This window comes from Micromesistius poutassou (genome assembly GCF_964030765.1).
Source record: "Micromesistius poutassou genome assembly, chromosome: 14".
In the NCBI taxonomy this organism is placed as follows: Eukaryota; Metazoa; Chordata; class Actinopteri; order Gadiformes; family Gadidae; genus Micromesistius; species Micromesistius poutassou.
This window is the reverse complement of record NC_140284.1, coordinates 7,760,399-7,788,000: the sequence shown is the minus strand read 5'-3', so window position 1 is coordinate 7,788,000 and position 27,602 is coordinate 7,760,399. Positions and strand designations below refer to the sequence as shown.

General features: G+C 47.1%; 1 protein-coding gene across 2 annotated transcripts; it reads left to right on the top strand.

Annotated features, from left to right (window-relative positions):
* Window positions 1-491: 491 nt before the first annotated feature.
* Window positions 492-26,120, top strand: fhip1b (FHF complex subunit HOOK interacting protein 1B). Of its 2 annotated transcripts, XM_084478449.1 has the most exons (13): window positions 492-827; window positions 3,175-3,318; window positions 6,542-7,254; window positions 8,103-8,513; window positions 9,066-9,296; window positions 12,301-12,546; window positions 13,395-13,562; window positions 15,542-15,621; window positions 16,043-16,212; window positions 16,773-18,341; window positions 19,531-19,709; window positions 20,711-20,873; window positions 21,978-26,120. In XM_084478449.1, exons 3-13 carry the CDS (start codon window positions 7,126-7,128, stop codon window positions 22,313-22,315), a joined length of 3,684 nt encoding a protein of 1,227 aa, XP_084334575.1. In that variant the 5' UTR covers window positions 492-827; window positions 3,175-3,318; window positions 6,542-7,125; the 3' UTR covers window positions 22,316-26,120. The 2 variants fall into 2 exon arrangements, with proteins under 2 accessions (XP_084334575.1, XP_084334576.1); XM_084478450.1 differs by lacking the exons at window positions 492-827; window positions 3,175-3,318 and adding an exon at window positions 4,189-4,444.
* Window positions 26,121-27,602: the final 1,482 nt, after the last annotated feature.

Genomic DNA, 27,602 nt, shown 5'->3' with positions numbered 1-27,602 from the left:
CAAATCATAATAAAATACATACAACAATTCAACATTTTTATGTTCAAATCATGTGATTAAATGGAAAACAGATCACATATAAACTGAAGGAGAATACAGTTGCATAAGGAAAAATAATACATATGGATAATTGAACAGTATGTTTGTTATGTTCTGCCAGAAGATGAAATGTATCTTTACGGTCAACTCTGGCCTGATAGCTACTGTCCCAGTCCCAAACGTGGAATCATTCATGCATGTACTGGATGAGAGTAATTCCTCTCTGGACCTATTGATGTGATTTCAACGGTTCGGATTACACTTTCATTGTGTATGAATGACACATTGACGCATCTCCCCATCACTTAGGATCAAATTGGCCTCTTCCTTGCCTCGACCTCACCTCTATGCAACGGACTCACCAGCATAGCAGCCCGCACCGTGCCTCACACATCCGTGCACTAAGCGCGTCATAGCGTCCCCTACGTGTGGGTGTTTGTGTGACAGCGGAATCCAAGTAAGATGGCTGCGGAAAAGGGAGAGTGACTGTGAAACCACAGAAGGAGATGTGTATCTCTTGCTCAACACTGCGTGACATGTCTCATGAAGAAGTGGTTGTTTACGTCGCTGCTGCCAGCGCATCGGCACCGGATAACGAGCTTGTCTACGAGCGTTTATCTCCGCGTTAAACGTCCGACCGCTGGGCTGATCTGGTGGATTTAACAAGCAGCCAGCTACTAGCCGCATTAGCGAGAAGCTAACTAGAAGCCGTGTTTTTTGGGAAATGACCCCCTCCAACCCTCTTTAGGACAGGACCCCCGACACTTGAGAACCCGTGGGCATTCAAGGTAAGACACTCCTGCATGTGATCTGTGTCAACGTTAAAGCAGGAGAGCAATGCAGCTGTTCCCAGGTCAGCTGTACCTGTGAGGGAGTCAGTCCTATGGTAGCTTGGGCTTTAGCACCGCCGAGCTGGTTTGAATAACGGACACTGTTGACATCTAGGGTTTTTGCTTTGTTGACATAACGTTAAGGCTTTCAGTTGAAATATTTGGAAACAACAACACGAAACAAATCGTCTATCAAATCTGTATCGTGGATTGGAGGTTTACTGTAACAGCTCTGTGTAAGGGGCAGTGTGTGCTGCCATGCATCTGAATGTTGCATCTGAACTGTAAATGCAGTGCGGGGATTAATGACTTTCACCATCATGTGACACGTAAACGATTGTTGGGTATTACACACACACACATACATATACACACACACACACACACACACACACACACACACATATATATATATATATATATATATATATATATATATATATATATATATATATATATATATATATATAATGAAATTCGCTGATTACTTGTAATTTCGATAATCTTTTTGAATGTAACAAAGGTGTGTACTCGTCACACCAACTGCAAATGACTTAGAAAAAACACACACACACACACACACACACACACAGCATACGTACATACACACCATATATCCATACAATAATATTCATGCTTACATACATACAAACTGTACATACACTGCAGCATCACTTTCAAAAAGGCATCATACAGGCTTGGTTCTACTTCTGTAAAGACACAATATTGTCTTTATTTTGCCGAGGGCATACTATCCAAGCCATACAAAATGAATTTCCATTAGCTTGTTCTCTTTTCACTCGGCTTTCCTTTTATTTACTGGAGAATGGAATCACAGACTTCTCCCGAAGCTGAAAGTAGAACCATGCCAAACTAGAGCATGCCAATGTTTTTGTCATAACAAGGCCCCGTTTATATTGAAAGGGCATATGCTTCTCAGATGGCCCCTAATGGAGTTATGCTAGATCTGATGAATGACATGTGTGGACATGTATCGTGCAGTTCCCACATCCAACTTATTTGCAAACATTAAGCTACCCTGGTTAAGCAGGTTAACTGCCAACATTGGAACCGGCAGGTGAACTTGGAACCATTTTATGGTTCTGAAGTATTCCCCTAGCCGTGGAAATCATTTACCTGTTTTATTTTTTTTCCTAAGGCACATTATGGAACAAAGGTTATGTCGGATACATAAGAGTCCTGTTTTGTGACTTTTTACAACAGCATCCAATGAGATGAAACGCAATAGGTATTCGTAGGAATTTGCCCGAAATTAAAACATGTAGGCAGTTACTAGATTTCTGGCTGCTTCTGTTCTTCTGTAGTGTTCTCTTAATGAAGCACACAGGCTGGGTAAGCTGCAAATTTATTGGTCTTGGTATGTGATGCTCTGTGCCCTCAACCTTCCCTTCCCTTCACCCACTTAAGTTCAGCCAGATTGAGCTTTGGAGTCAAATCATCACACTCAGGCTTTGGTTTTGCCCAGTGCATCTCTAAACCATTCCTGCAGCCTGCAAGCCATAGGAAATAATGGAGTTTAAAGTGTAGTGCTGAACACACAAGAAAGCCTAGCTGAAACCACTTGGATTGCGTCAAGGATGCAGATTATTCTAGCTTCAATGACCTTGCTACCTTGGCCTTTATTTGGACAATTCGCCAGAGCCTCATACATTAGAGTGGAGGACATGTTTGACTAAAGAGAGTAGAAGGGTATCTCAAGATCCGAATCAAGGCACAATGATTCCCACTCCTTCAGAGCTTTTGTTAGTTGGGTTTCATACGGCTAACTGAAAGCTGATCACAGTACAAGGGATGCTCTGTTAAACTCCAGACTGCAGTCATTTAGACATGCTTTCTTGGTTTATTACTGCTGAAATAACTTTGCCTGAAAACAACACATATCTGTAGTATTGACTAGCTATGCCCACTCATTTGAGATCCATAGATCAACCTTTCTTCACATAGGTTTGAGAGACAGAAGAATGCTTTAGAGATAAAAATGAAAGTCCTTGCATTGTCTTTGCAAGAATGTTGTCTATTAAAGTTAATAATTAACTACACTGCAGAAACGTATTTCTCCCAAGGCAAAGGCAGAAGTACTTAAGCTGCTAAACATGCAAGGGTTATAAAATAAAGTTGTGTGCGCAAGTTTTTTCTTTTAGAAAGGCAATCAAACAAATGTGTGAATGTAACTAACCAGACAACTGGCCATCATTGTCCTCCCACTGTCAAGAGAACCCATTACTAACACTTTGAGCTGGTTGTGTTATAATCTCCACAAACTCCACATCTGTTGCATCTGCAGGTACAAGTCCAGATCCTAGTTTGAACGGTCCCAGGCTACCTCAAGTCTTAAGATCCACCGGGGCCATGTGCCATGCTTCTCCCTTCCCCGCCATCAGGGCCAACATGAAGATATAGTCTTCCCTGCTGACCAGCTACAGTTCAGGTACGGTCGCTTGTTTAATTCATAGGCCCTTTTCTTTTCTCTCTACAAGCCATGGGTTCCATGTAGATTATGAAGGCATCCTATGAGGGTAACCTACTTTCTTGGCTTGTGATCCGTTGCTGGGCTAAGTATAGCCAGGAGTATTGGTACACTGCATATTGTGGGGAGTTGAGGAATCCTGTGCTCAATCACTTCATCTGGCCCATATTTTCTGATTTGTCCTCCTATTTTGTGGTACAAACAAAAAACGTGGTGTAAATGCTTACATGATTATCTCGGCATGAGGTGGTCTGTGACTGACCTGCTGCATGCCTGTAATAGTCCACCCCTCGTGACTTTTTCATTTTGGTTGCGTGATTCAAACATTCTGAACGCTGCTTGTCATTTCCAGCCCGTTCGTTAGCTGGGATCTAAGCTCTGATGCCAATTATGTGTGGTGGGTCAAGCAAGAATGGAACTTGTGTATTCCCCTAATCCACTTTCATTTGACATAGCTGATTGTCTGACAATGAAAACAACCATTTAATTTCTAGAATTTGACCTCTGATTAAGGCAAATATATGAGTTGCGATAAACCAGACACATTCATATTCTAATACCGTATCAAAATAATCTTGTGCAAATAATTGTGCGGTTCTTATTCCACTCTATACTCAACTCTACTAGCCTAGCCTGTCACAAACAAACAAGTATGTGACCTAACGTAACCTGCATCCACACCACAGGTTGCTTTTACTGTGAACCACTCAGCCTTGTGTCCCAACAGGTGACATGACGCAGTGTGCCCTCACTCCCCTGAGAGCAGGCCCTGGAATTGGTTAGGCACAGGTCTGTGCGTGGTCATGCAGAATGATTACAGTTACCGGGCCATCGAATGTTAGGCATTGCGCAAGAAGCTGTCTTGCTAGCACCAGGCGAGCACTAATTGAAACAAATAAACAAACTGCAAGGGATGTAATTGTGTTGCTCGACTGTAACTTTGGACATTAGAAGCATGGACACAATGGGAGTCATTTAAAAGCAGCTTTTATCAGGTTGACCATATCTGGAACAGCAAAAGAAACCCAAAGCCCAAACCCAGTCATATAGAGCAAGAGAAAAGGAAAGCAAACACAGCATATTTCAGGTAAAACTCGGATACTTTCATACATTTAAAAGGTAAACAAAATACTGTAACAGAAATATGTGTTTAATTTGGCTCAGGGCTGACTGACGTTATTAAAGTCGGTACACATTTACATTACGGTCTGTCTGGGTGCAGCCCCAGGGAGATAAACTTCTTTGTGTCTTACACAGGTGGACTTTGCACCTTTTCCGGTGAAACAGTGTGCACTTTGGAAGGCAGCGCTAGGTTGCATCTTCCTCAAGCCCTGACTCCAGTCAGCTTAGAAAGTTAGCTGGGCTATAGCAAGGACAAAGTGCAGTGAGTTTGCTGTTTCTCTTTCCGAAATGAGGCAACAAAAGGGTCAAGTGAAGCTTATTTCGGATGTTATTTTTCCAATTATGATTTTTGGTTCTCAGTTTTTGCCGATGGCTGTTTGCTTTCTTAAAGACTGCCCCAACCCATTGACTCAGAGAACTGATGTCAGAGAGGCCAAGCGATCCCCACATGACTCCTGGAAAATAACCGACCAACCGTCCCTCCCTCTTTCTCCTTGCTAGTTGTTTCCTGGAAGTTCAGGGTGGGGCGTACTGGGGAATTTGAGTGCTGCTCTGTCATCTTCCCCTAGTGTCCGGTACCAGGGCTCATTCAGGGCTATGGTTAGAAAACATTGCTCATGGTTGCTTCAGCCTCAGTCCTGGCACTAGACTGGCTGGCATGTGGCACCGACAACTGCCCTCGACCAAAAGAACATTTTCACTGTCTTCCTCACTCCAAAAATTAGTTCTACTGCATTTGACTTTTCTCAAAATCCTCCTGAAAACAATATTTAGTTTATTTTGGCCACAGTGCCATTATGTTGAAATAACCACACAGGGAGCCAAAGTGAAAAAAAAAACTAAAAGCACAGTACAGCTCATACTACAGTCCCAGTGGCTCTTGAACAAGTCCAAATGGTGCCCTGCCCTGCTGAGGGGTGGGCTGTTGTCTTGCAGAGCATTGTTTCCCTGGGTTTATCACAGCACATGTGTATGTGATGTGATGTGTATGTTTGGGGAAGGAAGGAAGGAAGGATAGAGGGGAGAATATTAAGAGCAGAGCAAGTTCTAATACTGTCTATTCATACCATTTTCCACAATTATAATATGTTCATTGGGTGTCTCTTTTATTTCATATTTTTAGATTGAACCAACTTTTCCACAGTGACATCATGTGCCAACTTTGTATTTGCTGTCGGTGTTATTGTTTTGTTATGTTGATATATTCCTCATACGCGAAGGCTATGAAAGAAAACATTTCCATTAATGCTCATACATTCGGAAATGCATTGGATTGCATCAGCTTTCCATGCAAAACCAACCCTCATTAATTGATACCATGAGTCTATTTCTCATGGTATCTTTGCATCTTGCATCTGAAGCAAAGATTTGTTAATTGCAATGATGCTTCACATTTTTCTTCAGTCACAGTAGTCATGTCTCCCGTTGCTCGTTCTACCCTTCTCGCTTACTTTATGTTGCCCAACACAGGCTAAAGGGCTTTTATATTTTGCCCTTTATCTTGCCCTTATTCTTCCCATCTGTATACACACCGTATAGATACGCACTGTGCATCTCTTTGGAAGCTATCATAGCGGTACTACCAGCAGCCTGTTATGTAATATCACATTGTTTCTCCTTCAGGACAAGGTTTTCCGGTTTTTGAAGGATTTTGAGGTCTGTGGTGAACAACATATTGCCGGTCAAACCTTTGCCAGTGTAAACAAATTGAAAGCTATTGGTCCGTCATAGTCATGGTGGATGATTGATGCTGTTGTTTCATATTCATATTTCAGGACACCAGAGAGATGGTGTGAAAGTGTGAGGGGGGGAAAAAAAGGAGAGGGTTTTGACCGGTTTTGTGAATGCTTGAATTCAAATTTCATTGCATGTATTATTACATGTATTATTGTATCAGACACATTTGCCAGCCAAATAAGGGCTAGGAGGAAACCCTGCTCGTATCTGATGATTTGCATGTTCATTGGCGTTGTGGACAAGGACACCTCAGTGCAGGCGAAACAACACGTACACGTGTTAAGTTGTTAATGATTACCCGTCTTTTGCTCTCTCCCTCCCACAGAGTGGCTCCGTCCGGCCGCCTCTATGGAGTGGTGTCGCCTTCAGACTGGATGACAGGATCTGCAGAGAGGAGCTGACCCCCCCCCTTCCCCCCCATGCCGGGGAGTGGACCACAACCACCTCCCAAGACGAACTTTTGACCTCCTAAGCCAAAACCTCCCTGCTGCCCGTCGCTCACCGGCCTCTCCCAACCACAAGGAAGAATCCGTCCATCCTTAACCTCTCACCCCGTCCCTCCCCCTACCCCTACTCCTCTCTCTACCAGTCTATGTCTTTACCTTCTCCTGGTTGATAGATAACTGTCCCTCCTCCCCCCCCCCTCCCTCCCTCCTTCCTTCCTCCCCTTCCTCTCTCTCTCTCTCTATCCCTTTTCCTCCTGTCTCCTTTCCTTCTCTCTTATTTTCTTCTCTCTCTCAACCCCCCCTTCCACCTCCCTCCGTTCCTCCATCTTTTGGGTGCCTCCTTACACACACCTGAGTTCCCTCTTTTGGGCTTGGCCTTCCACACGCCTTCACAGGCCGTCCAACCTATTCCTCCACCAACCCACCCCATCCCCCATCCCCAGCCCTGCAGGCTCCGTCCAGCATGAGCTGGCTGAGCCGCCTGAACCCCCGGGGGCCCGGTGGTCGGTCGGGTCGGAGCGCGGCCCCCGCCGGCCCCTGCACCGCCGACCCGGAGACCTGCCTCATGGTGTTTGAGAACCACTGGAGACAGGTGAAGACAGACACACGCACACGCATGCACACGCACACCATTATGATGAAGCAGTTAATTGATTGATTTGCATTCATTGATTCTTTGATTTGACAAAATCATGAATAAAAATACAAATAAATGGATGGATCAACATCATCTATTGAAAAAGGGATTTTGAAGGTCATTATGCATCACATACAAAGCAGGGTTTGTTCAGAAATTATTGAAAAGTATACTGCTTTCCCCTAAAGGGCCAGTCTTTCGTGTTCGTAACTGCAGAGCATGTAGCTGATTCGAACTGCCCCTATTGGTATCTGGCTACATTCCCTACTATCGGCCGTTGAAAATCAATGCTCAGGGTCTCAGGACTGGACCGGAGAGGCGGGCTACACTGAAGGGTTTGCTGTGTTATCGATTATTTCTACTCTCGTGTGTCGGAGAGAGACACAGTGGTGGGAGGGGATGCACTCTTCACTCCGACGTGAGTGCATTAGAAGATGGCATTATGTTACGAGAAGGTTGTGTCTGCGTACCGAGTGGCTATCCAACCGAAGGCGGCCTGGCTCTGTCGTAGGCCCAGGTCCCACCGTAGCATTATTTGACACGAGGCACCACAAACTGCTACATAGACGAATTAATCTATCAACCGACCCAACCTGCCAACATTCTCCAAGTCTTGTTTCTTTTTTCCCCCGCGTAGCTTATGGTATTAAGTTGCACAACAATCCTGCTTAAACCTGCAGGCCGTGGAACATATTCCCCGCGTTGTTCTTCAGCCTCCGTGAAGCAAATCAAAGAATGACTCACTAAACACACTAGCTTCTCCAGGTATGCGGGGCAGTTTCTCACGGCGCTCCCTTCCTCAGGTGTCCTGGGTGGTGGAGCAGCGCGAGCCCTCGTCGTCCAGCGACGACCTGGCGGCGGTGAGGAACCACACCGACCAAATGCTGTGCCTGCTGGCCGAGGAGCGTCCCCGGGACGGCCCCGACGGCGGCGGGGCGGGGGGCCCGCCGGCCCCGGGCCCCATCCTGGAGCTGGTGGTCACGGAGAACATCCTGGAGCGGCTGGTGCAGTGGCACCTGCGGCGCGGCCTGGATCCCGACAGCCAGGGGGCGCTGCTGAAACTGTTTGAGATGCTGATCGGGCAGTCCCAGCAGCCGCTGCTGCAGCACATGGCCGTGCTGCAGCCGCTGCTGGGCCTGCTGGGGGCCTGCGCCGACCCCCAGCTGGGCTGCCCCCCCGTCCTGGAGAACAGCCTGGTGCTCCTGCTCAATCAGGTAGGGGACCCGGACGGACAGGGCGTCCCCCCATGGACACACTCGCACTCACACTAGTACACACACACTAGACAGTACACACACACTAGGCAGCACACAAGGTAACCTGCACTCAGTGAAAATGTACCCATCTTTAAAGTGAATGCAAAATATTGTGAAATATATTTAGGTACTAGCTGTCTATAAAGCATCCTTAAGTCCCTTTGTAACCTTCATGGCCACAGAGCTTTAGGATCCTCTACGATCTCTACGTTACCCACGGCCCTTTTTAACATATATTTTTATGGGCTTTTTCGTGGCGTTATAGACAGGACGGTGAAGAGAGACAGCACACTGAAGAGAGACAGCACAGTTCAGAGAGACGGCACAGTGCAGAGAGACATGACATTGGGTTGAAGAAGGGAGGGAATGCAAAGTAGCATAGGTGGACCACAGGTGGGAATTGAACCTGGGTCACAGAATCGTACTGCCTGCGTGGTTAGCACACTAGCGAGGTTAAACCTTGCCGTTTCACCACCTAACCAAGTCCTCCCCCAACCCCCCCCCAACCAGGTGTGTGTGACCATGGCCCGGCAGCCCGTGGTGCTGGAGATGCTGTTCCGCGCCGCGCCCATCCAGCAGGGCCCGGCCAACCTGCTGATCTTCTCCCTGCTGGTGCCCTTCATCCACCGCGACGGCGCCATGGGCCAGCAGGCGCGCGACGCCCTGCTGCTGGTCATGGCGGCCTCGGCCAGCCACCAGGCCGTGGCACGCTACATCGCAGAGAACTCCTACTTCTGCCCGGTCAGTGGGATGGTGGAGGGGAGGTGGGGGAGAGGGTGGGGGCGGATGTGTTGCCATAACGGTAGTCTCACAAATCAGACTAAAGATGGATCATGGAAGGACCAGCTCGAATCTGGGTGAACGGTTTAGGTTCTTCCGCTTCATGTTTAGCGTTGACCAATCGTGTTGTTGGAGGCTGGGATCTGTAGCCATGTGTTTTGTAAGCGCTTACGGCGAACTCAAACTCGGCCAGCACTAGTAAACACGTTCTAAAAACATCACGTCGGGACACCCATGTTCTTGGGAAAAAATAGCCCTAAAGCTTTCAAGTCAACAGCTTTGTGGACTGGCCACGGTAGAAATCCATGTATTAAAATCCCCTTCTGAAAGCTTAATCCCTAGTAGGACTGCTGGATCCGACGTTAGCAAAGCGGTAATGATGTCCTTGGTCTTTGGGGTTGACGACTCGTTACAACCCTGTGGGACGGCAGGAAATCCTGAACTGGGGATTTCAGCGTGGATCTCTCCACTTATTCATTTCCTGGCCATTTTTGGTCTCTGTCTCTCTCCATGTTAGTTGTGGTTTTCTCTCTCGAGTGGAGTAGGTGTAGTTCAAGTTCTTGATTTGTCCCTAAAAGGGTATAACTTATGAATAGACAAAATAAATACAGACAAACAGCACAACAAAAATAACATGGGTCGTTCAGTTATATAAGTATATTCATATAATTTGAAATGACAAACAAACTGTATTCAAACTAGAATTAATTGTAATGCATTGACATTGTAAGTAGAGCTTTTCTGTTGTTCTAAAGACAACTGAAAATAGTGGCCTCACAATACCAATAGGTGATGGAGGCCTTGTTTACCTCGTTGACCAGTTGGCATCATTAGGAACTTTGATCTAGCCTTGGGCGACAGTTGGGATCACATGGAAATTTGATCCAAGTTCAACTTGGATCGAAATCCACTACAGCTGGGATTCATTAGTTAGACTCATCACTGGAACTCAGCGAAACGACAAATTGTGCAAATGTCCCACAGCGATGTGATGACTTGCAGTGCTAATCTAATCAGGCCGTAGTTTCAACATCAGGTTTCGTGAGACTCTTCTTATGGGTGAGTGTGGTGTATGTTTATGTTGCTTACACAGGCTGATACAGCATTGATGGCAGCTGATAATGAACAAAAGGGAAGGGTGTGTGTGTGTGTGTGTGTCCAGCTAGATACGAATCTCCTCTCAGATGTTCTTAATGTTTGACTTTCTGCTTAAAAAACTAGACTGACAACTAACAAAACTGTCTTTTCTCTTGGCATCTTTAAAAACAACCTTAAATGTCTCACCCAGGCTTGGATTGTGCATTTAACCAACATTTAGTCGGTCAAATACACAATCCAATCCTGGCTCGGTCATTTTAAAAGACGCACTCGAAGTATAAAAATTAAATACGTAGCAGCAGTCACACTACAAAGTAAGTAAAATATAACAGTTAAATACATGTTAAACATACAATAGAAAAGTGTGAAAGAACATGGACTGTATATTGCAAGTGTTGGCTGAGACGGCCGACCTTCTGAACCATGTGAGGACCTCTCACTGTACACACTGAAGTGTGTACAGTGGTGGTTCATGGGTAAAGAATGAAAAGGACCAAACAAAAACCATGTGTGCTGTAGTTGGTCGTGCGCTAGGCTAGCCCTACCCCATAATACCTACTCTGGCTTCTTGGACTGCTGCACGACTACAACCAAGGAAACAACGCTAAAACGCTAAATTTTCGATATTGGCCGCCTGCCATGGCTTTGCGTATCACACCCGTGTTTGTCGACAGTATTGATTAATGGCGTACAATCTTTTGCCTGAGATTTCTTTATTTCCACCCTGCCCCCTCTACCTGTATTTCTCCTCAACGCTCACGCTGCCAATGCGCCCACCGCAACACATTCGCGCACACAAACACGCACACACACACACTCACGTACGCTGAATAATGTATGAGTGTCGGTCTGACCTACTTAACGGGCAGAAGGACCAGAGGAGGTGCCAAAGCACCAAACGCCGGGGCCACAGCTGCTCCTATTGCTAGAGCATCGCTCCCCTTCTCGCTAGCAACATCCTTCTCGCTCTATTTACTCCTCCATCCATACCCCTCGTCCCCGTCCCCCCGTCCCGTCCACTCAGTCCACAGCACATTCTCACTACCACAGAGAACTATTAGTTGTGAAGTATCCGCCTACCCATCTATCACGTGTGTGTCTGTGTGCGGTATCGGTCTCCTTTCTCCACATTGTGTTGGGCCTGGATGGATACAGAGGCGAGCGGTGATGCGGTTGAGGGGGGGGGGGGGGGGGGGGGGGAGTTCTAGTGGGTGAGGTGTTGCTTTTCATCAAGAGGATGCTTTGATCTATCGCGCCCTCCTCCTTTCAGTTCCCCCAGCTTAGCGCACTCCTGTCAGTGTAGTCCGGGGTGTGTTATTCAGTTCATCTCTTCAGCTCACTGATGATGCCCGGGCTGTTAAAGCCAATTTTCCACACTTACCACCATGAACGCATACTGGGATGTATACGCCTTTGGCCGAACAAGCCACACGCCTTGTCTTGATCTGTTCTCTATCAAAACACCATGTACCTGAATGTCTATATCTACATACTATGTACATACAGGGGATGGGTGTACAATACTACGCCCCCCACTGCGGTCGGCAACAACGACCAGGCCTCAAGAAGCTCATGAGGACGTAAGGCTTAGCTATGGATCTGCATCGACGCACCGCAAGGGGGTTACGGACCCATCCTTGCGTCCACCGCAAGGTCCTGGTGTGCGCCTCCCCAAAAATTGTCGAGGCGACGGAGCAGCAAGGACTGTCATTGGTCCGCTCACTAAAACCCGACGCAGAACCAAAACAGGTTCACGTGTGCGTGTTCATTGCATTGCGTTGACGTGGAACCATAACTGAGCCTTAAACCCTCACGTCTCGCCCACCACTGAACGGTATGCCCCCCCCCCCCCCCCTCTGTTCCCCAGGTGCTGGCCACGGGCCTCAGCGCCCTCTACTCCTCCCTCCCCAGGAAGATCGAGGTGCGCGGCGACGACTGGCACGCGTTGCGCCGCGAGGACTGGATGGGCGTGTCGTCCCTGGTGCTCTTCATGAACTCCCTGGAGTTCTGCAACGCGGTGGTGCAGGTGGCCCACCCGCTGGTCAGCTCGCAGCTGCTGGACTACCTCCACAACGGCTTCCTGGTGCCCGTGGTGGGCCCCGCGCTGCACAAGGTGAGGGGGGGGTAGGGGCGGTTGCGGGGGTTCTCCCAACCTCAGAGCGGGAGAAGGGCTCGGGTCGTCACTCAAGCCGGGTTTATAGTCAGCGCGTCCGAGCACGATAACGACGTATACGTGGACCTCATGCACAGTACATACAGTACATACAGTACATACAGTACTTACAGTGATTCTGTCGGGCGAACCGCAACTCTCAAATGTTGAAGCAGAATGTGTGACCTGCCCGTCCACCATGGCATATGGCAAAGCAGAGACTACGAAGGCCACACACCTTTAAACGGGTGCATCACGGCGACTTTCTATTTGGCTTTAGGGTGCTTTGAGAAAGCCCTGGGGCAGGAAGTGGTCGGCGGTTAAAGCTTCCTCCTTAGAGCTGTATGTGAAAATGAGTTGCATGCAAAGGTTGAGCCTACCACCCATTAGGGGCCAAAGTGTTGGCATGAGTCAGTTCATTCTTGCATGCTTGCAAAATACATCCTACAAAGTATTCCATTTGGTTAAGTACTTAATTATTAATAATTAATAATTTACAATCTTGATAATTGATAATCTAAATTCCTGTTTAAAAGTTTTCTGTGTGGGACAGTACAGTACATTCAAACTGCAAATAGCATTGATTACACAATCAAAGCGTCCTCAAATTACCCACATGATGGCAAATAAAATTCTGATGGCCAACACACAGCCTTCATCCATGTAATCACATCATACTAAACGGATTACACTGGTTTCCTTTCCATGCACATAGCATTGGTTTAGACACGGCATTCATTCCCATACATCTCTCCCCTTCATTGACTTCTCTTGTTGGCTCCATTCCTCCTTCCTGGCGTGGCGTCTAGTCTTCTGTGGATGAGATGATCGCCAGCACTGCCTACCTTGAACTGTTCCTGCGCAGCATCACAGAGACGGCCCTGCTGAAGACCTTCCTGCGCTTCATCCTGATGCATCGCCACGACAACGACACCATCTTGGACACACTGCTCACGCGGATCAGCAGCAATTCGAGGGTGAGTGGGGGTGTGTTGAGGGCCTGTGTGTGCGTGTAGGCGGGTGGGTTTGTTTGTGTGTGTGGGTGTCTGTGTCCTCAATCGTCAACATTCATTACGTTTACATGCACAGCTTAATTCGATTAAAGCCATAGTTCGACTATGCTCCTCAATTGGACAACTGCAATTGTCCGCGTATACATAGCGGTGAGTAAATCAATTCATTGGCCGAAGCGTGTCATACCCCGGTACGTTAGGTGGCATTGTACCCATTTCAACTAGTGGTAATGGAGTGGAGCCACCGGTTGACCTCTTTACGTCACCAGCAACAACAAATTCAGGCGGCATTCGAGAAAGATGTTTCCAGTAGACAGCTGTCAGTTCACCATATCATTTAATCTCCGTCGTATGCGGACTGTCTGCTGAAACATCTCTTTCTCCTCCATGTTTGTTTCAATCTGGACTTCAGAGAGTCAAAGCCAAAGTTAATTTCCCCCAATTCCTTTTCCCCATGGAGATAAACCCCATTAGGAGTCTTTACTTGTTGTGGAAGTACCAGAGAGTCGGAGAACCCGACGCAGTCTGTAAGATTCATAATATCAGAGAATACCCCCGTCAGTTCGGCCGCAGCGCAATGAATGAATAAAGATCGTAGTTATTTTACAAACTCGTTGATGAGAAACATTTAGAAAAAAATGTACTTTTAATTCAGCCTTGGGTGAAATCGAGGCGTAGTGTGTACTGAATGCATGTTGATGATGATACACTCCTTATAGGGGGTAACTACTAGGGGTGAAACAAAAACCGATTTGAATCGGAAAATCGATTTTGATTTAAAAGATGCAAATCTTCTGAATCGAACTGAATCAAATCGTTCCATTTTAAAAATGTATCGTTCCTGAATCGTATCGTACCCCATGTATCGAGATACACATCGAATCGTCTTTTATTGGAGAGATGCACACCCCTAGTAACTACATTGGCACAACACCGGCTTCCTCCATCTTCTGCCTATCCGAAGTGAGTTGACAGCTGTCTACTGAAAACATCTTTCTCCCACCAGAGCAGCCCTTCCGCCACCCGTCCGTATATGGCATTCCCCGCCGCATCGCAAGGAATGAATAAAGATCGTAAACATGTCGGGAGAAAAAAACATTTATTTTGACAGATGTGCCCGAAGTTACTACTTTACAACCTTGTTGATGAGAAACATTTAGAAAAACATGTACTTTTAATTCAGCCTTGGGTGAAATCGAAGCGTAGTGTTTGTGTGCTTCCACCTTTAATGAATGCATGCCATGCGCGCTCCCGCGGCCGGGACACAATTCTTATAGGGGGTAACTACATTCACCGGCTTCCTCCATCTTCTGCACCACCTTTTTAAATAAATCGCCAGTTCTCGTTTTCTGACGGCGACAACAACACGACTATCGTCTCCTTCTACTTCTGGCTCACAGCCCCGGGCAGAGATCTTGAGCATGCGCAGAACGCAATTCAACGCATAATCCAATTCGACTCTGTACATGCACGCTTAGCTCGACTATGAATCGCATTATCTAGGGGTCTTAATTCGACTATGAGTAACCCAATTCGATTAGAGTATAGCTCGACTAAGGTGTATACATGCATCTTAGTAATCCAATCATAGTTGGACAAAGCCAATAAGTCGACTTTCTTGATTGTCATGTAAACGCACTGATTGTTGCACAATGGCTGTGCACAGTTTAGACTAATGTCAACTGGCAGAGCATATACAAAACATACAATACTACATTATTAAGTAACTTGATTTGATATGCCAGGTAGTCGCAATGGCATTCTTTTATTTTGATACAGGACCTAGTTGAAGAAGAGGTTCATTAAAACATTTTATGACACATTTGAGAAGACGCAGCATCATATCGTACTTTGGATCGACCAAACTACTTTGCATGTTCTTACTTGTTATGTGTTGCGATTTGCGTGCAAGGTAACAATAGTAACGTAGTTGTGTCCCGCAGCTCTGCATGGTGTCGCTGAGCCTCTTCAGGACTCTCCTCTCCCTCAACTGTGAAGACCTCATGCTGCAGCTGGTTCTCAGGTAACCCACCATCCACTCTGTTACCCCCCCGCAGACAAACCATCAGCAGGGCTGTGTTCCCCCGCTGAGGAATTGCTGACCAATCAGGCCATCTGTTCCCTGAACGGTTCAGGGAATCCATCTTGCCTGTCACTGCACTTCCCAGGTGATTGACAGTTTTACCTCGACAGGCAAGAAGTTGGTTGTTTTCTTTTTACAGAACCAAGCTCTCTTCGGCTCTCTCTTCCGCTCGCTCTTGCTCTCTTTGCAAATCTCGAGTCTTATATGAAGTTGTAACACTCAAAGTAAAGTACCAAAAGAGGAAACACAACGGTGTTGAAACGGTACTCTGCTGGAAGCTGATAAACAGACCCTCAAACCGAGACCGATGGGTTATCCCACGTGTAACATTGTTGTGTCCCCCCCCGTCCCCCCCCCCCAGGTATCTACTGCCCTGCACCCACGTCATGCTGAGTCAGCGCCGGGCCGTCCGGGAGGCCGACGTGTACGGAAAGTGCGCGGACAAGTTCCTGTCCCTCATCCCTGAATGTTGCCGGCTGGGCGCAGCGCCCCCTGGGGAGCGGGAGGACGACGTTGCGTTCTGGGGCAAAGGTAAGCAAGTGGAACCAGCCCCCGAAAAGCTGTTAGGGAAATGACCACACACAGAGTCATCCAGGGTTGCTCTCAGTGCTGCCCGTCACCGGAGTCACTAGTTCACACCTCTTGGCTCCTTGTCCTCCGTTACCGTAGCTATAGCAACGGACCCGGGGCCGGAACACGTGAATCACATTCAAGTAGAGCTGTGCAATTACTCTAATTTTGATCGCAATTTCGATTTTTGGGTCAAACAACCTCCAAACTCATATAATAAATTATTTTTTATGAGCATATTTCTTTTGTTCATTAAAAGTTTTATAGAAATTGCAGAACAGCTGGATACATATTTGTACATTATTTTAGATTTGAACATTTTTGGGTATTTTTTCAAGTACCCAGTTACAAAGATTTTTTTTGGAGAGAAATGCTGAATAAATGTTTCAAAAAAAAAAAAGGTTGAATAATCGTGATTTCAATATTGACCAAAATAATTGTGAGTACGATTTTTTTTTCTCCATAATCAAGCAGCCCTGCATTCAAGTTGACCAAAGTCTGTCCCTCTGTGTCCTCCTCAGCGCTCAGCAGCCCCAGCGCGGGGTCCCCCGTCCAGCCGCGGCCCAGCACCCCGTCCCGCCTCGCTCTCTTCATCCGCCAGCAGAGCAGCGGGGGGGTGTCGGGAGGGGGCGGGGCCCCGCCCACCCCGACCAACACGGAGGTGGTGCCCTCGTCACCGCGGGGGGGCGGCGGCGGCGGGCCCCCCGACCCCCCCGACAGCCCCATGCACCACCACCACCACCACCAGCAGCAGCTGCAGCAGCAGCAGCAGCAGCAGCAGCAGGTGTCGGTGGACTGCCTGGACTGGGAGTCAGGCTACCTGGACTACCTGCGGGACGCCCGGCGGGGCATCGAGCTCTGCTCCTGGGCCTGCCGCGACTGGTCGGCGCCCTACGACGGCGAGAACCCGGCGCCCGGGGCGGGCCCGCCCCCGCCCCCGCTGCCGCCGCTGACCGCCTGCAACCCCTCCATGGCCGTCTTCCACGAGCACTTCTCGTTCCAGCAGGGGGGCGGCGGGGCCAGCGACCCCGCCGGCCAGCAGAGGGCGGCGATCGTGGCAGCGGCGCGCTCGGAGTGGAGCAGCTCGGAGCGGGACAGCGGCGAGTGGGACGTGACCATCGGCAAGAACCACTGCATCAGCCTCACGCCGCGCTCCAAGAAGCGCAGCCTGCAGAGGGAGGAGCCGCTCTCCAGCGCCGTGCCGCCGCTCTTCCTCCCCGCCGAGGCGTCCACCGTCGACGGCGACTCTCAGGCCGCCCCCCGCCCCGCCTCCTCCTCCTCCTCTTTGGCCCCTCGCCGCCCGCCCCCGTCGTCGTCGTCGTTGTCATCGTCGTCCCACCCGGCGGCTCTGTCCAACGGCACCGCGGCGCCGGCAGAAGGGTGCTTCTCGTCAGACAGCCGGGACAGGGGGATGGAGGTCAAGAAGGTCAAGCGGGACTTTGGGGAGCCTCCAGCGCAGCAGCAGCAGCAGCAGCAGCAGCAGCAGCAGCAGCATTCAGACGAGAGCTCCAACCAGAACAGCTCCGCCTCGCTCCTCGCCCGCCGCCCGCCGTCCACGCCCCCACCCCCGCACCGTCAGGACAACGGGCACCTCAGCGAGGACGAAGCGGTGGCGCCGGCGCCACGGGCGAAGCCCCGCCGCACCCCATTGTCGGCGGCGCCGGACGCCGACTGGGCCAACCCGCCCGGGGCCGCATCACTGCAGTCGGTGGAGAGCCTGATGGAGGAGCTGCTGCAGCAGGCCCCGGCGGACCAGCTGCTCCCCGGGGACTCCAACGGCCAGGGCATCAGCATCGAGGCCTTCAACCAAGAGCTCAGCGAGCTGGAGGCCCGGGTGCGGGAGCGCAGCCGAGACACGGCGCCGGACGACAGCAGAGACCCTCTGGCCTCCATGCAGCAGCAGCATGAGGGGGAGGTGGACGACGACAAGGAGGTGGAGGAGGAAGAGGAGGAGGGTGGCCCCCTGCTGTCCGGCCCCCCGGAGGCCGATCAGACTACCCTGGGGAGTGGAGGCGAGGTCAGGATGCTGGGCTCTGTGGTGGGCAGTCCTGCCAGACCTCTGGGTCAGCCTGCCAGCCAGCCCTACACAGGTGAGCTTCTGGTGATCTGGGGAGCATAAATATGTTGTATTATAATATTTTCCACTTGTTGGGCAGTAATGGAATGTATTTTTGTAGGAGATCCATTCAAACAAAAATATGCAGTTATTAAGATGCCATGAAAGTGGTCATCTCGAAGATTTTCATGTAAATCGATGCATGTGACTGGTCCACTGGTGAAAGAACTTGGGTTTGTAGTATTATGAATGCTAAGAACAGGTGGTCGTGGAGACACTGGTTTGTATCTGGGAAAAATGGACACTTGGCGCCAAAGGTGTCGCTATGACAGCTAAATGGAAAGTTTTCTTTTAGATCATCACTTTAAGGAAGACCTAATTAAAAAAAAACAGTTGCTACTGTTAAATAGCTGTGCTGATGACGTATACATTTCTGTCTAGTCTTACAGTGTCACACCTTAAGTCCAGTATTGTCAAGACCAATTCAACCAATTGTCATTACTGTCTGAAAATACCACGGTGGCTTCAACACAAATACTTTCAGAACATTTCTAAATAAGTGTATTCTGCTGGCCAAAGAAAAAGGATCTCCAGGGATCTGATACTTATTATTGGACAACAACGGACATCGACTTCTATTGTTCCAAAAATACATGTCTGTTGCAATTGCAAGATGGAGAAAGTGTAAATAGGAGACCAGCGTTTTTGCTTTTATGTTTTAATTCAACTGTATTTCAGTCCCAGTATTTGTAAGGTATAGGTGAACTACCCACACAACCAACTATGATCTGATATGGCTGCAACTTACAATTATTCTCAGTCCATTAATCCAAGTCCTGAATAGTAAGAATGCCCATTACAAATTTCCAGACTACAAATTGATGTCTTGTCTTGATGTCTACAAGCAAGCACATGGCTTTCTTGGCAACATACTAAGTAATAACGGATCCTGAGCAAATACTTGAATTAAAGAAGCATCAAGCTAAAATGTTTGGGTATTTGTACCGGATAAACAACTTAAATGATGAATCAATTATGACAATTCGATTTAATACATATTTCTGTCGGACCGACTCTTCGATTAGTAACTGAACCGTTGCAGCCTACAACGTTGGCTTTGTTCATCAGCGTAAACCAAAAAAAGCTTAGTTTTACGCCTGCCAACACCCCTGTTGTTTTAACGTAATCTGCCATCTCGCCCACACTTTGCTTCTGTCTGCCAGGCCCGTTCATGGTGGTCCTGTTTGCCAAGCTGGAGAACATGGTCCAGAACTCCCTGTATGTCAACATCCTGCTGACTGGCATCGTGGCCCAGTTGGCCTGCTACCCTCAGCCCCTGCTCCGCTCCTTCCTGCTCAACACAAACATGGTCTTCCAGCCCAGCGTCAAGTCCCTCCTCCAGGTATGCCCCCCCCCCCCCCAGCCTCCTGAGACCGTCCTGATATTTATGCATCAGAGAAATTTATTTGCCAAAAATATGGCTGCCAATATGGCTGCCAAGCTCCAGCCAATCAGAGTGATGCTCGTACTCTCTCTCCGAATCCGGTTAAAAGTAAATCACAGACGTATTCTCATCTCCGAAAAGCCTTCAGTGCAGATTTCAGTTCATCTTTTCACATCCTTAATCAGTGTATTTCGGATAAAAACAGTTTTGATGTGGCTCACCGGGTAGAGCGAGAACTATTAAGGGCCGGTCCTTACGGCACAGACCCCGGTTCGAACCCTATCCGTGGTCATTTTCTCTCTCTCTCTCTCTCCCATACCTTCCTGTGTAACTCACTGTATTCTCATATCATAACATAAAAAATGCCAAAAAAATGTAATCTTTAAAAGAGAAAAAAAAACAGTTTGGATTGCTCAGTAGATAGGTGCACTTTCCTTTGTTGCCTTCATTGTTTTTTATTGTTTGGCAGACTGCGCCGCTGCTTGTTAGTCAGGAGTTGAAACCCACTCCCCCGACCACTGAGTGGACCTCACATAATTACATTTTTGGAATAACTTTCACTGGTATCGAGGCCAGACTGATCTGCAAAGAGTAACTTTGAGCGAGCCCAAGATAGTTTCATAAAGCTACTGTGACATTCTTCTTCTGGATACAAATTGTGATCTGCTGCTTGCACCAGATCTGAATGTACTGCAGATTGGTTTAGATGCATTTAGGTGCATGGTGGTCCTCTTTCAGTAGTGTCGTAATATGAGCTATTGGGAATCTGACCCACTTAAAGAACACCTTGTCCTTGGTGCACTGTTCTCTCTGGGCTGCCCTCTTGAGCCCAGAACAGACAAGTAATAGCTTTATCTCTGTCGTATTCCAACCCCGAGGCAGTTCATTGACGAGACAAGGACACATTTGCGTCTCAAAGTTTGGTGTTTCTTTCAAACCCATAAAAACCCCTCTTGCAGGTCCTCGGGTCGGTCAAGAACCGGATCGAGGCGTTTGCGGCGTCCCACGAGGACTTCCCCGCCATGCTGAGGAAGGCCCAGAGGTACCTGGCCGCCCGGGGGAAGGTGGACTGGACCGAGTCGCCCACGGCCGTACCCACCCTGCGACGCTCCGATTCACTGGGTGAGAGCAGCCACACACACACGCACACATACGGGGATGTTTCAGCCACACACACACGCACACATACGGGGATGTTTAAAAACTGATCATGTATCAAGCATGTAAATATAGACACTCTTGGCCCTGAAGCTTGTCAGCCTGTGATGGAGGTAGGGAAAAATAAACTATGCAGGTGAGTTGGGGAGGGGGTGATATTGGACCATCTGTGCCCCATACTAATGAGTGTCCCACTAATGAGTGTGAGAGCAACTGCAAGACACTGCTAAAGTCAGGTTGTTATGAGACCTGGATCAGACCCTGATGATAGAGGCTCTCTCATCCAGTCCCTGGTTCTCAAACCAAGCCAGCCCATTGGCTGGTTTCATCCCATTCCATGGACCAAAGCGGTCAACACACGATGAGCAACCAGCCAAGCTGCTCCATAAAATCATCTGAACATATATTTAAGTTTAGAACGGAAGAAAATCATTTGGCTTACAAAGCTGTAATCTGACTGGACACAATTCCAGAGGCCAGCATCCAACGTTGAAACTGTGGGAGCTGAATCCTCCTCATGAGTGGGAAAGCAGAATATAGTACTATGCAACAAATAGCTGGAATAAACTCCCTGAGGATTTAAGACTTGCCCCCAACTCTGACTTTTATGTCTGCTTTAGCTCTCTGCTAAATCTTAAATACATGGCACTTTCTACAATGCATTTCTTAACTTAGCTTTTTTATTTTATTATGTATATTATTGTATGCATTTATTTTACTTGCCTTTGTTTTCTTTTACTTATCTATTTTATTTTATTATTTCCTTTTATTGTATGCATTTATTTTCTTTGCCTTTATTTTCTTTGATTCATCTATTTCATTTGATTTTTTCATTTTATTGTATGTGAAGCACTTTTAGTCTGCCTCGTGTATGAAAAGTACGTTATGAATCAAGTTGCCTTGCCTTGAGTGGACCACTAAAGTCCTCCTAGAAGAACAACGTCCAGAGAAATGGAAAAGTTAATTGTAACGTCGAAATGCATGCAGTTAAAATCATCCCAAAGGCACCATCTCGCCAAATGGTTTGTTTTGACCCGTCTGGGTGTGTCTCGTCCTCTCTCGTTGCAGTGAAGAGTCGCAAGCCGTCGCTGGGCGACCTGATCCTGCGCCACACCAACAGCCCCACGCGGGCCCGCCACGCCGCCCAGCTGGCCCTGGCGCACGTGCGCGACGGCGGCCAGTCCCTGCACAGCGCCCTGTTCCGCGGCGGCGCCGGCGGGGGGCCCAGCGTCACCGCTGGAGGGGGCGGGGCCTCGGGCCTGGAGCGGCAGGCGGAGGCGCTGCGGGTGAAGAACGCTGTGTACTGCGCGGTGGTGTTCTGCGAGTTCCTCAAGGAGCTCGCCGCCTTGGCCCAGGAGCACGCCGTCGCCGTGCCCTTCGGTCAGAGCCAGGCCGCCGAGGAGTGAAGGGCGGGCCGCGGGGAGAGGCACCACCACCACCACCACCACCACCACCACCCACCCCTGCGTTCGCCCTTCTACTTGGTACGACCCGAGGCTCCAGGCTTGCAGCCGGCGGGGGTGACGGAGGCCACAGCCCGGGGGCCCGTCGCTCGTCATAGCTGCACTGCCATCCTCCTACCACGCGAGGGCAGGCTGGAACACGGAGGTTACTGCTACGTTGCCATAGGAATAGAAACAAAAAAAGGGGGTGGGGGGCTTAGTCGACAAATAGATCTAGTAAAATAAATGTATGACATTTTTTCTTAGCTGACGGTGTAGGATATCTATGTAAAGCGGAGCGTGACACCGTTCAACTCCGGCTACTGTGCATATCATGTATATAATATTTATGTATGTATACTATATATAGAAAGTATTTGTAGATTCTCTAGATCTGGGAGTTTGTATATACACTACATGCCATAGTTTGGTTTGGCCACACGAGGGCCACGGTTAAAAGGAGATTGCTGCCGTACGACTCAGTACAAGTCTGCACTCACTTTGAAGACTGTAGGGTGTGCTTTCATGGGAAACCATCTACACCGCAACTGATAGTTCATCTTTATTTAGAAGAGAAAAACATGGACAATGGTTTTCGATTCACTTCCATTGGTTTACAAATGGCATTGTGTCGGACGCTGGTGATACTTTGTTGGTGTACCGATAAGGACTCTTAGGGGAGAAAGAAGCACGGGTCTTATGCTAAAATAATGAATTGAATTCACCTCGGAGCATCAAATTGCTTCGAGTCTTTTGGTTTTATGATTGGTATTTTTCAACATTTTTCAACACACATCATATAATCTCAGTGCAGATTCCGTTCATTGAGTGTGGTTGGAACTGGAAATTATCCTTGTTTTTATTTTGTTTGATACCATCTCAATGCCTGCCATCATAATCTTGTTTAGAATACATTGTACTTTTAAAAGGGGGTGGGGGGGGGTTATTAACATATCAGTGAAATGGGAGAGTAGTGTCTTTTGTATTATTTTTTTCACGAGTGTGTGTGGATCCACACATTTCAATTTAAAATGCCATTCTCCATCTCTTGTGGCTGTGATTTTGCGGTGCACAAGTTGTTGTTTTGTTGTTATTTCACACCACCGACTTGAATGATTTTGCTTTTCATTTAAGCCGACTCTCCTGAGGCATTGTCAAACGCGGTTTTATTTAGTCTCCAAACAGTGACAGATTGAAAAGGGAGTATTAAGCCTAGTGTTGGTTAAATGTTTTTATGTTTTTTGGTTGCAAAAAGGGCCCAACTAGACAGCGACTGTCGCGTTGGGATTTGAACATGCTGCTAGTTAGTTAACACTAATAACCAAGTATAATCAGTGTCATGGCTTTTCAGTTCTGTTCTGATACCAAGTTCTTTTAAGAGTAGACCTCATGCGTTGCAGTAGACTGTTCTGATACCAAGTTCTGATACCAAGGTTTTACTTCTTTTTTCCATTCACGTTTGTTCGATTTGTTGCCAAGACACTATAATCACTTTATTTTGTTTTAAGAAAAAATAATAATTGAGATGTTTGAAGTTAAACATGTCGTATGTGGCTACACCAGTCTAAATAGTCAAAATACTTCTTTTTTTATTAGCGCTACATTTTTCTACCGAAGAAAACATTTTTATTTGCGCATAATACCAACTGACTCATGTGTCCGTGCCATCTCTTATGTGTCGTGTCTCCATGTCTACCATCTACCGTGTCAAAAAAGGAGTCGGTATGTTCCAGTTCCCATTTAAAAATGGAAACAAAAAAAAATGGATGTCATTCAGTATTTCTTTCCAGCAGTTTCTAAAGGATACCATTTGTAGGAATCATGCCAGGGCGTTTATATGGGGGGAGAGGTCTGTTCCCCACAGGAACCCCAGGCCCGCAGGCTTGTTGAGGTGAATGGCTTCACACAGGGGCTAAGGGGAGGAGAGTAAAACACTTGACAAGTTATGCCCTCCGTCCAGCCATCTGTCCATACAAGTCTGTCAACCAATCTCTCTATCTCGCTCTCTTTCTATTTCTCTTTCTCTCTTTCTCTCTTTCTTTCTTTTCTTTTTTTTTGGTCAAATTTGCCATCGTAATGTTATGTTTGATAAATGTTGTTAAGATGATCATTTGCAGTGTCATTTTTATTATTGTTTCCAATTGTTTTAGACTTGTTGTTTATGCCCTGATTTTTGTTCCAACACACCAAAGAAGTTACCTTTTGAAGGAGACATGTTTGAGACTATTTGTTTTAGAAAACCAATGTTCTTTTCTTCAGAGAAATCACACGCTGTAAACCTATATTGCAAAATCACCTTAAGAAATCATAGATATTTGACCAGAATGGCCCCGAGTGGGAAAGGGTATAGAAGTACACAACACCCTGTCTGTACTTGTGTTACAAACGGGTAAAAAGTGGTTGATAAACAACAATGATTTTGCCTGCAAATCTCAGTCCAAGCCCTCACCAATGGCAGTACAGTGGTAAAGAAAGACCTCATGGTCATGTACTACACATGTCCTATTCCAATTTTATTTGTATGATGTTCAATGTTAAAAGCTAACTTTTAACTTGTTTTCGATTTTGTTTGTTAAGTGTCGGACACACAAATGCAAGGCCTCAATGATCTGGCAATGCTGTTTTGTATCCATTGATTTGAAATGCAGTGTTTAATGTGACTTACCAAGTCAAGGGAATCATGTTCTGGTGCTTATCACCTCTGATTGATTAACAGTGCCAAAATGATTGTTCAAATGGCATTAACAAGAGATACTATACTAACACACATGGACAAAGAAACTATTTGGCCCAAAGATTTACCTTGATGTATAGACATGTGATCACTTACACTCCTAATATGAATGCCTGTGCGGGGGAGAGTTTGTTTTTAGAATAGCGATTCTGCAGGATTTAATCTAGACACAAGTCAAAGTCCTTGCACAAGAGCCATACTGTTGAACACAGCGAGGGATAAGCCAATGTTGTGTGAAGATGATTAGAGTAATGGTATGGATTGATTTCTGCGTGAGGCCAAGCGCTTGCTGGCACGGCCTCCCCCTCATGGTGCTGCCTCCTCCCATACCACCATGAGCCACTCCACTGAGCCCATCAGACACTCCACCAAGCCTTGCCACTGCGACGCCTCCGAGGCATCAGTGTAATGTATGGAACACCTCGCTCCAGCCCTAGCTCATCCATTATTTCATTTTTTTGTTCACCTGTCTGGGTTTGCTTGTCAAAGGTTATGTTTTAAGTTCATGTGCCCTTTTTTTTGTCACCCAAGACATGTACATCTAAGTACTGCAGAATTGGCCTTTTCCAATTCATGGACATTCTCTCCCAGAAGGTTGTTTTGGGTCTGTGTACCCATTCTGAACATCACGTTGTGCCATGTTCTCTGTTTGGAGAGCACACGTACACACACACTTCCCAGTTGCCTGCTTACAAATAAGCTCTGCACACGCCCCTCTTCCACCCACCTCATTCCCCCACAGATTTCTCCCCTGGAATCTATGCAAAACATGCCCTGGTGTCTTTGGCAGAAGCTGAAAGAGGAGATGGACTGGCTGATCACTGTAAATAATGTATAAACTGATGGGTCTTAAGAAGAATTAAGAATTCAAGCTGGGTGGGCGGGAGAGGAAGAGAACGTCTATGAATTAACCAATGAGGGACTGAATGAGAGTCATGCAAAAATGATGAATGTTGTCCGATATTTTTCTATAATTTTAAAAAATCATTTTAGAAAATGGACATTGATAAAAAATGTGGGGGAAATGCTGTAAAGAAACACTCAAAAGGGAATGTTTTTATTAATTTATAAATGTTTTACCCAGCAATACTGCCTCTGTCCCTGCATCTTCATTGTCTGATGACTGCTCTGGAGTTGAAGCAGTGCGTATTGCGCCTGTTGCAAAGAGCTGCTGCCTCAAAACTTGGTTCTTATAATAACTTTATGAATAACTCAACTTGTTTACCAAACCTCCTTTCTTTACATGCTAATTTCTTCAGCGTGTTACAAGGAGACGAACAAAAGATGACTTGAGCACTTTGCAAAGCTAAGATTGCCAGTCTTTTAAGAATGGATTTTCCCTTCAAATATTCAGGCCAAAACACACTCTTCAAAAAAAGAATTAAGTGAGGGTGACTCACTGTTAGCTGTTTGGTTTTGTGATTAGGGAAAATATTCCTTAACTGATCAGAGTATAGGTGTATATATTCATATTTTGAATTTGTAGCACTTTTTTATTAATACCCATTGGGAAATCATTCTGTGCATATAACCCGGCAACCAACTCCAGGTGTAGTGCCCATGCCTTGCTTATGGGCAGAGTGTTAACTTCATGTTTTTTGTAGTGTTGGAGGAAAACCCCACCCCACCGAACACAGGGAGAACATACAAAATACACACGTAAATAATCCTCTTCAAAGCGGTTTGTTTTGAAGCAAGAACAATGTGGATTTATGCAGACTTTGTTGTGTATTATTTTCTTTATCCTCTTTCTTATTAACCTTCACTGGGAGGATGGAGGTAACACACACACATTGTTCTGAGGGCCCTCCTGCGTTGCTGAAGCTTTACTTGTTTGAAAGATACGGGGAAGCTTCTTGGGAATGATAGATTGTGTTCGATACCGAAAAGCCATTCTTCCTTCACCCAGCAGCTACCGAGTGGAGGTTTGAGGTCTGCCATGGATTATTTCCTCAGTTCTCCCATTGTTCGGTGAAGCGTTTGCCTCCATCCTCTTCATCATAATCCTCCCGGCCCTTCCACCCACCTCCCCCTCTCTCCCCCAACCCCTCCACTCTGCATCGTTCCATAAAGCAGCCCACTCATCCCTTCTCCATCCCTCTGTCCTTAACGCACCGCTGCTCTCTCTGCCCACTCCGCTTGTTCGCATCTTCATCTCAAATGCACAATCTATCTTCACCGTCGGATTCTGCCTTTATATTCTGTACTCATTTATTAAACCCAATATTCAAACTCGCCTCCCCCCTCCCGATCAGCAGAGACGGCCTCACTTAGCAGACGGGAAGGATACATACAGCTCACGCCTTGCCCGATCGCGTCCCCCGTATGCAAGATAACAAATTGGTTTCATCACGTGAAACGATTCCATCGAACCATTGATGTTGTTTCACTTCTGTTTTCATAACTTTAAAATCGAGAAAGAAAAAAAACGACTAAAAGTGTTATCTTTTCTTCATCATGTGAGCGTTTGTATTAATCCTGCCACCCTTAATTCTCTATGGAACAAGGACAAAAAGA